General features: G+C 34.5%; 1 protein-coding gene across 4 annotated transcripts in view; it reads right to left on the bottom strand.

The window, feature by feature from the left end:
* Positions 1 to 13,264, bottom strand: part of LOC148282034 (uncharacterized) — a 16,525-nt gene extending 3,261 nt beyond the window's left edge. The window contains exons 1-13 of one of the 4 annotated variants that reach the window (XM_088225740.1): positions 13,103 to 13,264; positions 11,641 to 11,756; positions 11,231 to 11,296; positions 9,506 to 9,596; positions 9,090 to 9,181; positions 8,387 to 8,573; positions 7,942 to 8,063; positions 7,331 to 7,462; positions 7,026 to 7,187; positions 5,720 to 5,848; positions 5,304 to 5,462; positions 4,530 to 4,645; positions 3,950 to 4,173 (exon numbers count right to left, since the gene is read on the bottom strand). In XM_088225740.1, coding sequence (XP_088081866.1) covers positions 3,950 to 4,173; positions 4,530 to 4,645; positions 5,304 to 5,462; positions 5,720 to 5,848; positions 7,026 to 7,187; positions 7,331 to 7,462; positions 7,942 to 8,063; positions 8,387 to 8,573; positions 9,090 to 9,181; positions 9,506 to 9,596; positions 11,231 to 11,296; positions 11,641 to 11,756; positions 13,103 to 13,145 — 1,639 coding nt within the window. In that variant the 5' untranslated portion in view covers positions 13,146 to 13,264. Of the gene's footprint in view, positions 1 to 3,949; positions 4,174 to 4,529; positions 4,646 to 5,303; positions 5,463 to 5,719; positions 5,849 to 7,025; positions 7,188 to 7,330; positions 7,463 to 7,941; positions 8,064 to 8,386; positions 8,574 to 9,089; positions 9,182 to 9,505; positions 9,597 to 11,230; positions 11,297 to 11,640; positions 11,757 to 13,102 lie in introns of those variants that run through there. The other 3 variants (XM_088225742.1, XM_088225741.1, XM_088225743.1) reach the window with 3 other exon arrangements.

Genomic DNA, 13,264 nt, shown 5'->3' with positions numbered 1-13,264 from the left:
TAAATTTTGAACTTTGTTTGTGATTGTTTAAATTTAAATAGAACATCGTCACAAATCTTGATGTCGCAATCGTCAAGGACAAACATGTCACGTTTTTGTAGAGACATTATTTAACAATTAGATTTTAAAAGTTATGTATGAAAACATTTCTCCACAATACCTTTTTTGATTTTGAAAACATAATTAATTTAAATTTAATAATTAAGTCCATATTTTCACATATTTTTTTTGGTATTCAAAGATATTTCCCTATTATACTTCTATGCTCTTTGTTTACTCAAATTTGCTGATTAGACCAACCTTTTAGTTTGTTTCCTTAAGTTGCTATATTTGAACTGTTATTTTGTTAACTGATTTATTTGAATATATTTTATGTGCAATATAAAGGGTATTTACTAGGGTGGGGTGATAATTAGTGCGCCTATCAAAAGATGGCGCATCGAGCGCAAAAGAAACGTTCCTCAAGGACAATCAATTACTACGCAGCTGTCAAAATTTCAATAAATTTTGATGTGTGAGAGCATTTGCAAGTAATTTAGTTTCGTGTTATAAAAAAAAAATAATCAAACTGAATATCGTGCCGTGATTCATTATAACTTTTTAGAGAATTTTTTTTTAACTAATCAAAGAAAGTTGAATTCTGTTTATGGGGACCTTTCTCCATTCACAGCCAAATTCAGATGTGATCGTACATGAGCACCGAAGTGGTGAGGTCACAATTTGAGAAAATATTTTTAAAAATCACAATACCGTGATAGTTGATCCCAAAGTGAAAGTGAGCACGATTGTGGAGATGGTAAACATCCCAAAAGAACGCATCGAGAATATAATGTACAAAGATTTGCTTATGAGAAAGCTCTCACCGGCTGTTAGGTGCCGCGATTACCTACAGTCGACCAAAAGTGGCAACGAGTTGCCACTTGAAAGATTGAGATTTGAAAGCTTGTATGGGGCTGTTTAACCGCAATCCTCCTGAGTTTTTGTGTCGATACATCACTGGATGAGACTTGGATCCACCATTTCAATCCAGTGTCAAGTCAACAAGGGAAAGAATGGGTTGAAGACGGTGGTAGTGCTCCAAAGTGACCAAAGAAGCAAACAACCGCTGGAAAGGTGGATATTGTATTTTGGGATTCTTCTGGCATTATTTTCAAAAAGGAAAAACGATAACTGGTGAGTATTATGCATCATTATTGGATCGTTTGATGGCGAAAATCACTGAAGTCAAGCCTCATTTGCAACACAAAAATCCTCTTCCATCACGATAACGCACTGGCTCATTCATCCACCTTATTTTCCAGATTTGGCTCTGTGCGACCTCTATTTGTCCCAAATTTAAAAAGATGGCTGGATGGAAAGTGATTTGCGTCGAATGAGGATGTTCAGTTGAAAACTGAGGGCGGTTTTGCAGAGTTGCTAGGACTCATTAATTATTTTTCAGCGCACATAGTAAATAACATTTTAATCAACATGCCTATCAAAAAGGCAAGTCCACAGAGACTGCACTACTTGCAACTGACAGAGTAGAGAAGGCACTTGATGACAAAGGTTTGCCCTTTGTGCCTTTCTAGACATTGAGGGAGCCTTTGATAACACCTCAACTGAAGTCATTACTAATGGAATGATGAAACGTGGCGTTGATTCAATCACTCTAAAATAGATTGAGTCAATGCTATCGAACAGAACGGTCAGGATGACACTACTTGATGCCACCATAGGACATATTGAGTCTCATACAAGGGAGGTGTTTTATCGCCACTTGAATGGTCCGTTGCGGTCGACGATCTATTGTGTGAGCTCAATGATGCGCAGTTTATGACTCAGGGATATGCAGATGTCTGAGTGGTCTCGATTGTGGGTAAATGCCCGAGTACCATATCAAGTCTCATACAGATGGCCTTGCAAAGGATTGGGAGCTGGTGTAAAAAGACAAAACTTTCTGTCAATGCCAGCAAAACAATTTTAGTCCCTTTCACCCAGAGGAGGAAGTTAGCTACTCTTAGGAGGCTTAAGCCTCCTACTCTTTTTGATAAGACTATAAATTTTTCCAAGGATGTCAAATATCTGTGTTTAATCTTGGATTTACATATACAACATGTGATCTGAAAGGCCAAAATCATACTGGGCACTGGCTGCCGCATGGTGGGTAAGAAATGGGGCCTATAACCAAAGGCTGCACTTAGGATATATACAGCCATGGTTAGACCTGTGATTATCTATGAATGTATATCTTGGCATGAAAAAGCTCAACAAAAGGTATGCAGCGGTGCATTATCCAGCCTACAAAGAATGGCCTGTAGCATTGCCACAGGAGCAATGTGCTCTACTCTAACTACAGCAATGGAAGCGATGTTATGCCTAAATCCTCTACACATTCATGAGCAGATGGAGGCGGCCATGACCATGCTACGTGCGGTGGAGTCGGGCAATGGCATGAATGAAGGAGACATTGTGTGGTACACCGATGGCTCCAAGAAAGATGGACAAGCAAGTGCTGAGATAACCGGAGTTAGAACCGCGAAAAGGTTCTCCATTAGCCAAGGGCTCTATCCCACTGTCTTCCAAATGGAACTCTATGCTGCGCAGACAATACAAAAACAAAAGAATTTATATTCTCTCAGACAGTCAGGATCAATTCTAAATTAATCTTGGAGTGCCTACAGGCACTTAATTGCGTCAGTGAGTGTAACAGTGTGACATTAATTTGGGTACCTGGACATTCAAACATCGACGGTAACAAGGCAGCTGATGAACTGGCAAGGCTGGGAGCTGAGACAGTCTCAATAGGCCCTGAACCCTACTGTGGGTTGCTTAAATGTGCTCCTTGTAATGAGCTTAGATCATGGGCCAGAAATCAGAGTGTAATGCTCTGGCAAAAAGTACCCGGTCAGCACCGTGCAAAGGGACTGATAATAGGGTACTCGCAAAGTTTTGCTTTTTATCTAATAAAGCTCAGCTGAAATCAAGTGAGGGTTTTCACTAGAGCCCTTACAGGGCACTGCAGATTGAACAAACTCCTTGCTAGAATGAACCTTTCCGAAACTTCTAGATGTAGGTTCTGCAGTGCAGATGAGGAAACACTTATACACATTCTATGTGAATGTGATGCTTTACATCGTAAAAGGAGCCTCATCCTCGGGGGACCACTGGTTAAACCTGAGAATGTTAAAGAGCTCGCCCCTTCCCTAATAGCCTGATACTTAACGGATCTGGGCTTGGAGGGGGAAATTTAGCAAAATGTAAACTCTCGCCTTCCAAACAGTAGCCAGGCTCTTTATAGACCTGGGCTTAGAGGGCGAGAACTATTCACGGAGACCCGTCACAATAGATCTTCACAGGTCATAGTGACATCAGGAGTTTGCATAGCACTGACCCCCAACACTAAATAACATTTTAAGTCATTATTTGGCTGTTCACTAATTTAATGTAATTTTTTTTTAGTCAAACAAAGCTTTATTCTAAATTGCCCTTTAAACGTATTAGCATATAATGTGAAATTATTTAAATAAACAATATTTGATATCTTAACCACTACTTGACTCTGTTGGAACCCAAATACAAAATTAAGAATAAGCCAGTAATACATAATCATCTATTTATCTACTCTGACAATTATTGCAAATGTCTAGGTTAAACATTGCAGTAACGCATTATACACTGTAATTATTTTTTGTATGACCAGTAGTATAATATTGTAAATCAACACGCATTACCGCCAATAAACAGTTTAAAGTTTAGTTTTTAGTTCTTGCTATCGATAAATAAATTGAACATATTTATATTTCTTTTTAACAACTCTTGGCAGAATTCCTTTGTAATTAAATAGCTTTCAAAATGATATTTTCACTTATTTTTTTAATAACTAGGTGATGTTCTACAATTAGCACTTTTCACCCTCTAGCAAGCATTTTCTGACTTTAAAAAGTGTACACAAAACCATATTTCATACTTATTTGTTTTTTTAAACTATTTGTTCGAACGGTGTCCAATAAAAATTGACTCTTTTCTTCCAATACTTTGCTTTGTTCTATGAATTCTCTTGTAACATTAGCTTTTTCTATAGTTTGTGTTTCTAAGTCTCTTTCTAATTCACTAATTCTTGACCTTAAGTTGATAAAAATGTTATCAGCATTTATTTTACTTTCCTCGAGTTGCTTCGTTTGTTCATCAACTCTGAAAACATAATAAAGAAATAAATACAATATGAATGCATAAAGATTTATAAGATTTCTTCTTATCATTTTTACTTCTTTCGGTTTAATTTCCTATCGTATTTTATATTTCGTGTTTGTATTTTATATTTTAGAAATGAAGTAATCATAAATGAACATCAGCACTTTGCGGTAGTAGTTGTATTATTATTTGAAGACATCATCGGTGTACGGTGTACCATAAGGTAACAAATATTTTCATCACTCTTGAAATAAATATATACCTTACCCGCTCCTTTCCTTATCTGTACCTTATACATATATTTTCATATATTCTCAAATTCAGTTTGAAATTAGTCCAAATATGCAATTGCATACCTCGCTTGAAGGAATTCTTTTTGTTTAACACCATCATTCAGGTTTTGTTCTGTTGTTCGCATGGTGTCTCTTAAATTTTTTAAGCGAGTTTCGTGTTGTGATTCACGGTTTTTTATCTAAAATAATATAAAACAGTCTTAGGTATGATCTCAATAAACAATATTTTATTTTTAAATAAGTATTTGATTTAAGTAAGTATTTGCATTCTTATGATTTTCCCAATTATGTATTTCAATTTTTGGGGCAATTTTTGACGAGGTAAAAATAATTCACTATTAGAAAATAGGAGCCAAGTTGTGGTAGAGCAGGGAACCTCAGACCTCAATCCGTGAGTCCATGATACTAGCTGTGGGACCACAACCCAGTTTTAATTCAAACGAGAGGCATGATAATTCTTGGAATAAAGCTCACAGTTGTCTAAATCTGTTCTTGGTAGAACTTCATGAATAATTAATGAGGTAATCATGAGAATGACTATATTACAATCACTGTATTACTTTTTTATTAATTTTATAGTTTTTTCTTTTATTAACTTTATAACCGTTTTTTCTTCAATCATTCTCACTATTTTTATATAATTAAAAATAGATAATAAGTCATAATACACTTTGGCATGTTTTATAGTATAATACGTGCTAAATGTTTTTTAAAATACGATAAATGGAAACTTCACTGCTTCATTAGGCTTTCCCTTTTATACATCAAATTTATTTAATGTACCGTATGTTTCCTAAATAAAATATTTTAAAAACACAAATATACACGAATCTTCACCTCTGTATCTAATTCCTTGAAAGAAATTGCCTGTTTAGAAAATTTCTTTTCTGAATCTTTTAGTTCTCTCTCCAGGTTACGGATTCGAACATGCAAATTTTTTACATCCATCTCAGTTTTCTTCCCTACAGCATCACCGAGACGTATATCTGATTCACCCTGAAATTTATAACGTCACAACAAACAACTATATGAGAATGTTTCAATATGTGTAAGATAAATATGTGTAAGAGAATATCTCATATTTGAGAAGCAGAATTTGTTGGTTTAGTAAATACGTGGGACTATCGAATATCCAGGGTGTTTGTTAAACCCTATTACATCCGAAATGGCGATGCAAGAAGGCATATTGTCATTAAAAAAAATTTTTTTTGGTAAAAAACAATTTAAAAATGAAAAACTAAATGTTTGCTTACTTCTGCAGGGGAGAAACTAAGACTGCGGATGGGGAAGTCAGATACGGCGCACACCACGCCGCCCGCGCTCCCCTCTCGCCCGCTCCGAAATCCGAGCAACAAAGCTGATGTCAGCTGATGTAAACATCCCTGATTAATACATTCTGTATGTTATATATATATATATATATAAAATAGATGTGGAAAATGGACGAAAGTAAAATCTTATAACCTAACACTGTTACAGTGAAATGAATGTTTGTAAATCGGATCGCATTGTGGCGTTGTTAATGTTTTAATTGAATAGTGTGGATAAACAGTGAAATATTCGTAAATCAATGTGAAATTTCTTTTTATTGTTGATATCGTGCGTAACTCATACAGAACGTGTTAATCGAGTGTTTACGTCAGTTTTTTTGCTCCAATTTCAGAACTTGCCCCTCCGCACCATATATCGATGTGTACCGTGGGGTACTTGAGCCCTCGGTACACATCGATATACCTACCTCAAAACTTGAAGATTAAGGGTCGGTAGTGTATCTTCATGATCGCTCAGGAGAATTAATCTTTAACTATACTATCATAATGAAGGTATGCCACTTAAGTGCATAGATATGTGTACCGTGGCGTACGTATCCCCTTGGTACATATCGATATACCTACCCAAAACTTGAAGATAGAGGGTCAGTAGTGTATCTTCGCAATAGCTCGGGAGAATTTGTCTTCAACTATACTGTCATGGTGAAGGTATGACTTTCGTATCTTCCGATTGTAATTGCCTCCCAGAGGTGGTATTCTGAATGCAAAAGTGCACGTAGAAAACACATTTTTAACGCGTATTTACATACTCAATACACGCTAACAGAGCGATCTCTTTGCGGGCAATTCTGTTCAAAATACCAGCCCAGATTTATATAATAGTACAATGATTTTTTATAGGTGTTTGTTAAAAGAACTCATTTCCACACAAACTGTTAAAAATACAACGACAATACATAGTAATACATCTACTTGTTAAACATGCATCGTACATATACTAGTGTTATTATTGTATATTTAATATCGAGGCTATACTGACAGATTTCATTAAGTTAACAGTCTTTATATATTTCAAAATATTTTTTAATATAGGTGCAAGATGTTGATTTCAAAATTTGTGCTTTGCCTAGAATAAAGATTACTCTTTCAAAGCTGTAAAAAAAAAAATTGTCAGAGAAATAATGCGTTGAAAGAATAAAAAAGCTTTAAATGCGATTATCTGGGAACTTGTTTTAATGACTTAATGCATTCCGCCAGTAAAGCCTCGATATCCTTTAGTAAACGGTACTTTTTTAGATAAATCATTTGTAGCTTGGGGTATCCTAGGCACAGAATTCAGAGTGTCTCTATTACATGGTGTTTTATTTTGCATTTCTGCAGCTCCCAGTTGTGTCTTAAGAAGACTCTGTTGCTCGTTAAGCTGGTTATATTTAGAGTTTATTTCCATGGCCTAAAACAAAAGGCTTAGTCAATTTATTATTGAATACCTAATTAGGTACCTATAATACAGAAATTACAGAAATAAAATAGGTTCGACTATTTAACTTAATTAAGCTCTTATTTTAGTTTGTTCCTCCAATTTCACATTCTTACCTGATGTAGCAACGCTGACACTTCATTAGAAACAGCTGTAGCATTTTTCTGCGTTTGTCGACTGATATTTTCCAAGAGACTTTGTAGTCCGTCACTCTCAGCATTCCATTCTTGTATCTTATCTCCCATATCCTTAAAAAATGTATTTGCTTTAATTCGTTTTTGAAAAAGTTCCCAGTTCAGGTATTATTTCATTTAACGTTTATTTTTAATAAATCCATTAAGCCTCTATTTTAAAGGGTTGTCAGCAGGTGGGAAGATATGGAAGAAAGTTATGAAAAATACACACACCACAACACCTAAACCAATTGAGAAAAAAAATCTTGTTTTTTTTTTCTTGCAATAGACCCACAAAGCCAGTTGTGCAAAAGCAGCAGCGTACGAAGCAGCACAACTGTGTTAAGGTACCTGTCTTATCTGGTATGGCGGCTGCTCAGAGATGAGGAAGATATATTTTATTTTATAATCAAATATGCATGTTTTAGAGAATTCATCACAATAATAGTTAATTAGTGATTATGTTACATTTGTCACAAAGCTGACTGTTCTAGTTATCTAAAAAAGCGTGTTTGCAGTATACCTAGATGTAACTATTAAATAAATTTGATTACATTGCTTCCCCTGTCTTGCAAATGTTCAATGATATTGTGTCGTTTTGCTAAAATTTCATGGCATAATCCAATCAACTGTGAAGGTACTTCAGATATCCTTTTAGGCATTTCAAGCCCATCGCCTGAAATAAAATATTGAAGCTTTATATGTTAGGTAGTATATATTGTCAATGTGAAACCTTGTTTTTGTTTTATTCATTTGGTGTTGTCGTCTACTAGCTATTCCAAGAATACAATGTGTCATTACACCAAAACATATATACAGTTTTCAAATACAGAGTAAGACATAACATACTAATAATATGGAATCGAACTGTTATGTTACAGATTTTTAGAGATAGAAAAAGATGAGAAATTGTAAAACAAAATTGTTAATGTAAAATATAATAAATTCAATTTATGGTAATGTTCTGGGTGATTAGATTATAAAAAAAAACATATTTACCAACAGGGGCGGGAAAATCTTCTCCGGCACCAGCTGTATGAGTAGTTATCAGGCTCAGTTGGGGAGTTGCCCAGCCACTCACGTCGAGGAGGTTTAATGTCGGTTCCATATGTTCTACTTCTCTTCCATTTACAACCATTTTTCCATGAAGTTCTTTGAGGTATGAGTATACTACGAGAATAGCAGTCTGAAAATATTAGCTACCATTGGCATGAAGAACTTCAATAATAAAATGGATTATATTGCAAAGCAACGGCAACTCTTTTATTTGTTAATTTTGTTTGTTTTTTATAATAGTTTTTAAAAACAAAAGTTTAAGTATAGTTTTTCTTTTAATTTAGATTTTTTAAGTATACTCTCTCCCAAACCAATTGAATTTTTTAAATGTATTTTAATTATTAAAAATATATTCATACATTACTTAGGTAATATTTTTAACACAAATAAAAAAAGAGTCCTCTTTAGATCGTTAATCCTTTTATGTTTTATTACATATTTTATTTATTTTTAAATAAACATTTTTTTCTCCATGAAGGATCTTTTATCATACAAATCAACTTGGTTAAAAAAAGATGCATGTAGATATTGTATTTTTATAATATATCTGATAATAAAAACAAGTTTTTATTTTTCAGTTGCTCTATTTCCATTCTCAGTAGAGTGATTCAGTAATCATAAAAATACTAATAAGAAAATAATATACTTGTCTTTTTTCAAGATCTTCTTTTAGAGTGAGATACTCCGTCTTCTTATTTAAATACACAACCTCTTCATCTCCTCCACCCGAACTATCATCTAAAAAATTTATCATATATTATAAGTTATTTGGTTTTTAATTCACAGGTGATAGAAAACCTGTTTTTATTTTAAAGATCGACAGTTCATATTACTTTTTGTTTATACATATTTCGGATGGCCGATGCCAATGAATTAGCCCAGATAGACTCTGCCTCCTACAATGTGGTCAGAAAAACATAGGAACCCAATAAAAGCTTTCTTTTCCACTTGAGAAATTCTAATTAATTGTAAAATAAGTATATTCTTTCGGTATGATTTTCCATTTTTTAAAAATAATTTAAAAACATATTACGTCCATTATTAATATTTAAATGTACTTACTGATATTAAAAGTTGTATCTGTTTTCGGAGATCGTGGTAGGCATTCCTTCTCATTTTTTTTAACTTTATTAACCTCAAAGTTAAATGATCTCTGAAATAACACTATCTATTAGTTTTTTAATCACATGAATTGAACATGTTGAAAGGAGGGTGAATGCGGGTAATAAAATGAAAGGCGCACCAACGGATCATCCGCCACAATAAGACCATGTGTAGTGAATCCCGCGTTTATTTTGTTGAACGTGTGCCACATCATAGACTTTGTTTCCACCAACCATCAGTGTTCAGCTCCAGATCGGGGGCCAGTCCTAGTGTTAGTGCCGCTCGCAATTGACCAGTCGGACCACCGCAATCCCATCAAGAAGGAACCAGGTTAGTGGCATACATTCCCAATCCATCTCATTGGTTAGGGTTGTGACCGATTGACACTGCATCCCGCATATTGAGGATATTCACTTATTTCATTAAAATTAAAATACAGTCCACTCCGCTAAATAATATAGTAGAAGCCCTAGAGCTTCGCCCCCTGCAATTTCTTGTCCCGCATCCGCGTAGGAATTCGTTTTCCCACCATTATGGTAATTGCTAGTAAAAATATGTCAATAGAAGCTAAACTGGCAGTGCACAACAGAGTTTTATTCCTAACACTTATGTTTGAAAGTGAAACATGGAACTGGCAGAAGGATGAAAGCCATCAATATATCAATGTATGACAGGGTTACGAATGATGAAATCAGGCGAGTGTAAATCTGATTGATAAGATTAAGAAAGGGTCTCTGAGATGGTTTAGCCATGTAAAACAAATGGATGACGAAAGAATGGTAAAACAAGTATATATGGCGAAAATTAACGACAACGTGAGACGAGGACTACCAAGGAAAACGTGGCATGATCAGATAAACCAAAATCTTAAGTCTGATGATGTCAAAAGCAGGCAGAACTGAAAGGCATGTATGACAAGATGTACAAATGTGGAAGAAGCTATGCCAGGATAGAGGTGTGTGGCGGTCCATTCTCTCTACATACCTCTACGGGGAATTGGAGTGATGTTAGTAGTAATAGTAGTAGTGAATTGAGTATTTAACAGATTCTAATACATACACTTTTACATACATTTTTTTTGCACCACAACAGGCCAGGAGGCCTAATTACAGTGGTGAATTACATCACAGAGTACCCAGGCTTGAGAAAAATAACATTTTAATTTTTGTGTTCTCACCGGGAATCGAACCCGGAACCTTCCGTGCGTGAGTCAAGCGTCTTGACCACTACACCACGGAGGCCGCCAGAGATCAGTTCCAGGGTGAACCATTTATTATCAGGGCATGCTGTAGAACCGGTCAGAAAAATATAAAAAATAATTGAGTGAATTTAGTCAAATGACAAATGTATTAGTCACTTTTTGTAACAGCAATCAAAATGTTTTAGGTAAGTATTTAAAATATATTTATCAGGTTTTGTTAAGATATTATTGTGTTGAAAGAAATAATGTGATTTGTGGTTGTGATAACATAATAAAAAAAGATAATTCAAATGACTGTCTTTTTTTATGTAACACAATTATTAAAAAGTATTAATTTGAAAACACATTACCAATCATATTGTAAGTTGTAAAATATTCAAGTGTAGATTTTTAAAAAAAATGGATATTCAAGTTATATACATATATTTATGACGAATAGTTAAGTAAATACTGAATAGGTAAAATATAGTAAGATTTTTTACTTCTTTGTTTCCCAAGAATAATTTTGGAACATCTTCACAATGTGATGCCCTGGAGCTTGGTAGCCTCTAAAAGAATAAAAAACATAAAAATCAAGAAATTTTAAATTTCAAATGTGAATTGTTAACAATTTTTTTTCTCTCGAAGAAACGAGGCCCAGAGCTGGGCCAATGTTTGAAGGTGTGTCCTTGATAGACTGAATAACTACTAGACAGATTTATGTGCGGTTTTCAGAGAAATGTAGACCTTTGTCACAAGCATATTTATAACTCTTAATATCGTCAATTTACAAGAACTGAGAAATGATTCAGAAACTATTAAAAAGGAATATAAAACTGGAGTATTTTAAAAATTATGCTTTTTTAAATAAAAAAAAATTATTTAAAAAATAGTGAATAATTAGCAACATTACCGGTGTATTTGCTGTGGTTTTCGAATTTGTAATATTTTCACCGGCTGGCCGAAGTTGCGCTTTTCTAGCACGACTTGCCACTGTACTCCGTGGCTTAATCCGAGGAAGCAAACTGCCTAAAAATATTGTATTTAGTTTTATAACACACCATACATATTATTTATAAAATCATAAAAATAATCAGTGACAAAGCAAGTATGACATTACAAAATGTAATGTAAAATTTCATCCATGGTTAGTTTGGTTTCCTTTTGGTTTCAGTTTTGCAGTAGGATTTTGGATTTGTGAACAGAATAATGATACGACGTTGCCATAGACTAACGGATTGTCGTATTTTTTTTCATAGCAATAGTTGGAGGATCAGCAATTGATCAAGTTACTTTCGGTCCCGAAAAAATATATCGTTCCACCGGATAAAATATTTTTGCTAAACGACAAAACAAAGTAATTACCTAACTAATTTCTTCCTCAGGTGTCTCAGAAGAATCTTGGGTGTGCGGTGGTTTTACTTTGTGTGTTTGACTTTGTGAGGAATTAAGTAATAATTATTAAGAATTAAGTAATTAGAACAGACGCAGCAAACTCCGATGACAACTGTCGTCAAACGGCGGCGATACGGTTGGCTAGGTCATATACTGCAGATGCCTCTTGAGAGCCTTAATAACGCTTGCCTGCTTTACAAGGCATCAGGTTCTTGGCGTCCTAGACGTCCATTGCTGACTGTTCGTCGGTAGTTTATGTCAGAACTTCGGGACGAGAACCTGACTTGGGAGGAGACAAAGGAGATGGCAGCCGATAGAGATACATGGAGGCTCTTTTTGGATACCATATGCTCCAACTAGGGAGCGGACATGTAAGGATGATGATGAATTTCTCCCTAATGTCATGAGCGAAGCGGTAAAAGCTAGTAGAAAATAAAACGCAAAGTTTTATATTAAGACTCTTGATCATTGAAGAACAAAAAGTAGCCATGTGCAGTTCGGATCTAGAGTAACTGTTAAGAACACAATAAGAAAAAATATACCCCAAAATATCAAGGTTGTATGAGTTTCAATATGAAAAGCAATCGACTACCATGGATTGCCATTCTGAACCGCTCTCGCGGCACGAGAAAACAGTTTTTCTCGTGTATTTATATACAAAATACGGCCGCAAGAGCGTTTGGAATACCACCCCTGGAACTGGTCTATGTAAAAAAAATTGACAAAATCGAGTTATGACCATTTTTGAAGTTAAACAATTAAATCTATGCAAGCAAAAGTGGTATATATGGTCCAGCCATATGTGACCTGCTCTTCCATTATTATTTTTAGAAATATGTATGATCTTTTTTCATACTCTACAGTGGTAATAAACGAGTCGTATATTATTATTTTGTTTCTTATTATGCATAAAATATACAGGTGGAGAAAATATTTTATGTGACAACTAAGTCGCAAATACATAGGAATAAAGCACTTACATTTACTAGTTACACTTATGTGATCTTTATTGTTTGTTTCCATGTTTAAATAAATTCCGGTAATTCATATAATTTTAGAAAATTAACTACGCAAAATAATAAACTGATATAAAATAAGTAGAAAAATATAAAAAATAAATGCAATGCCAACAAAATGTCTTA

This window comes from Micrasema longulum, unplaced genomic scaffold (genome assembly GCF_059751315.1).
Source record: "Micrasema longulum isolate JH-2025_06_02 unplaced genomic scaffold, ASM5975131v1 h1tg000383l, whole genome shotgun sequence".
Classification (NCBI taxonomy): Eukaryota; Metazoa; Arthropoda; class Insecta; order Trichoptera; family Brachycentridae; genus Micrasema; species Micrasema longulum.
Note: the sequence above shows the minus strand (reverse complement) of the source record. Positions and strands in the feature narration are given on the sequence as shown.